The 2,500-nt window shown below is 40.3% G+C and overlaps 1 protein-coding gene across 1 annotated transcript in view; it reads left to right on the top strand.

The window, feature by feature from the left end:
- Nucleotides 1-2,500, top strand: part of LOC106012862 (amiloride-sensitive sodium channel subunit gamma-like) — a 6,994-nt gene that overhangs the window by 2,827 nt on the left and 1,667 nt on the right. Inside the window, exons 3-4 of the mRNA XM_013087040.1 lie at nt 276-382; nt 1,454-1,643. Of these exons, the coding sequence (XP_012942494.1) occupies nt 276-382; nt 1,454-1,643 (297 nt within the window). The remainder of the gene's footprint in view (nt 1-275; nt 383-1,453; nt 1,644-2,500) is intronic.

Below are 2,500 nucleotides of genomic sequence, written 5' to 3'. Positions count from 1 at the left end.
TGAAGAAGCCCAAAAAAATGCACACATCTCAAAATCAATAAATTTGACCCAAATGAGAACTTTTGGCTGCCGCCCTCCAACTTAAGTGTTATTGAACTTGATTGGTCCTATCGGGGTTTGAATGTCTTAAAGCAAAGTCTTTGAACTTGACATGTTTCATCGGATCAGGTGTTAAACTAATTTGTTTCGACCCCTAATCGTCTGTACAATGTTGGCCTTACTATAATAAATACTGACATTTCCTGAACACTATTTAATTTTTTTATTCTACACAGATGCCCTGCAGCGCTGACGATTTTCTGACAGTTCCCAACTACAAATATGGCGATTGTTTTGTTTTTAATAAACAAATACCAGAAAACTTCACTCATTCAAACCCAAGGTGAATAGTGTAAAGAAACTGTAGATACCATAATCTGCAGATTTACTTGAGATGTTGTCTCTACTTTGTGCAAACGGTAGTCTGTGTCTGAAACACTGAGCTTTGTGAAGCTGGTCAAAATATATAGGAATTGCGCGCACTGTAAGGTCCTTGACACTTACTTACTTACTACCCGTTACGCCATCTGGCGTTTAGTGCAGCAACAAAGGATCACCAGCTCTGTCTGTTTTGGGCCATCTTGGTCAGTGTTCCCCACGAATGATTCCAGGACTTCATTTCAGACTCTACTGTGCGTCTCCAGATCACTTTCGGTCTGCCCCATTATCGACGTCCTTCGGGTGTCCAGTGGAGGGCAGTCTTCACAATAGAGTCTTGTTCTCTTCTCAGAACATGTCAAATCCATCTCCATCTTCACCTTACCATAATAAAAAAAGGTCCTTGACAGATGTTCGTTTGCTCTCAGGAGGGAGGGGCGGGAGAGCTATTGAGGCAACGGTTAGTTGATTAAAGGGCCTAAAGTCTCGAACTCAAAACCTTCGCTACTGATCATGGTTTTACATTTATATAAGCAGGAGTTTTATTTATTTAAAAAAAAATTATTTTTTTTTTGGGGGGGGCAGAGTATGAGCAGGAGGGGGGTTGTTTTTGTTCTTTAACGTTTTTTAAGCGAGTAGTCATACCTTTCTATTAGGATATCGCTCTACTATGCCCTACAAACCAGATCGAAAAGGGCGTGGAGTCAACTGTAGGTGATAACCGTTTTTTCTGTCCAGCTCTGTTCTGTGCCAAAATGTAGCATGGGGGTAAGGTCAAGCGAAAAGTAAAAGAAAAACTTTCTTCTTTGCAGTTGTTCTATTTTCATTTTCCATGACACGGAATTAGGGAGACATCTTTTAGAACAGGATCGGGAGGAGGGGGGGGGGGGGGGGTTGCAATGAGTGTAAATCGAAATGTCACAAATCAAATACACACATATGAAACAAAAACAAACTCAAAAGGATAGCAGTTTACGTATGACTTTATGTATTTCGATAAAATGTTTCATTTTCTTTTTAAACTGACCATCACCAGGTACACTACAAAACCTGGTCCGGACAACGGCCTCATCATGAAGTTAGATGTACAGCAAATGCAGTACTTGTACACCACGGAGGACGCAGGGTTCAAAATCGTCGTTCACTCACAAGACACCACCGCCTTTCCCGAGGACGAGGGCTTCCTGGTGATGCCAGGCACCAGGACCAACGTTGGCCTCAAGAGGGTTGGTTTGGTTCTCAATCAAGTTTAAACTTAAATATGATCAGAAAATTTTCAACTTCAAAGCAGTACAATACGGCCCCTCTTATGCATTGTATGGAAGATTAATACGTGTGCATTGAGCAGACTGCATTAGCTGGTTGTTGCAGGCTCTACGGCCAAGTATTGTCTTTACGAAACCGTTCACGTTAAACTTTGTGTATTTTTTGTTTATGTACAACTCTAACCCAGAGGAAAAATACTAGATCGTTCCGGAGACCGAGCACTTAGATAGTGGAAAAAGTGCTTGAAAGACGATACTGTAAATTAAATATTATATCAGATCTGAGTATCGAATTTGTGTTTGTGTCAGTAGTTGTACATTATGGGGCTGCGACAAAGACTCACCAAAAGCGAGACAACCCCTTACTTACAATGATTCTCAGCCAGAGACGATTTATTTCTGTGGAACCTCTGGCATTAGATGTAGTTATATAGCCTAGATATTAATTAAACTGTCGAACGCGTTTGATATTTTCGCCTTTGCTGATGAGATTACACATCGGATTTACTAAATTATCAAATATCACTTGCATTCTGGTTTCTTTCACATTCAGCAATAACAGCATCTAAAAGCAACGGACGGTCCTTTTCTGAATCTACTATCAAAACTGTGTTATCGCAATTTGAGGCCAAGATTTTCTTCTGTATTTCTAAAGATTGTTTCACTGCGTATGTTAAAGAGGTCTAGATCTAGCAACATACCATAACACGTCCTTGCCTCACTTCCTTTCTAGTCTACTTTTATTCGCTGTATTCTCCATCGTTCAATCAATCAGTCAATCTATCTAGATAGATGGTCTTTCTCCTTCGCCTTTCTTT

The sequence above is a fragment of the Aplysia californica genome, unplaced genomic scaffold, assembly GCF_000002075.1.
Source record: "Aplysia californica isolate F4 #8 unplaced genomic scaffold, AplCal3.0 scaffold00536, whole genome shotgun sequence".
Taxonomy (NCBI): Eukaryota; Metazoa; Mollusca; class Gastropoda; order Aplysiida; family Aplysiidae; genus Aplysia; species Aplysia californica.
The sequence above is the reverse complement of the archived record's forward strand: the minus strand, read 5'-3'. Positions and strand labels throughout refer to the sequence as shown.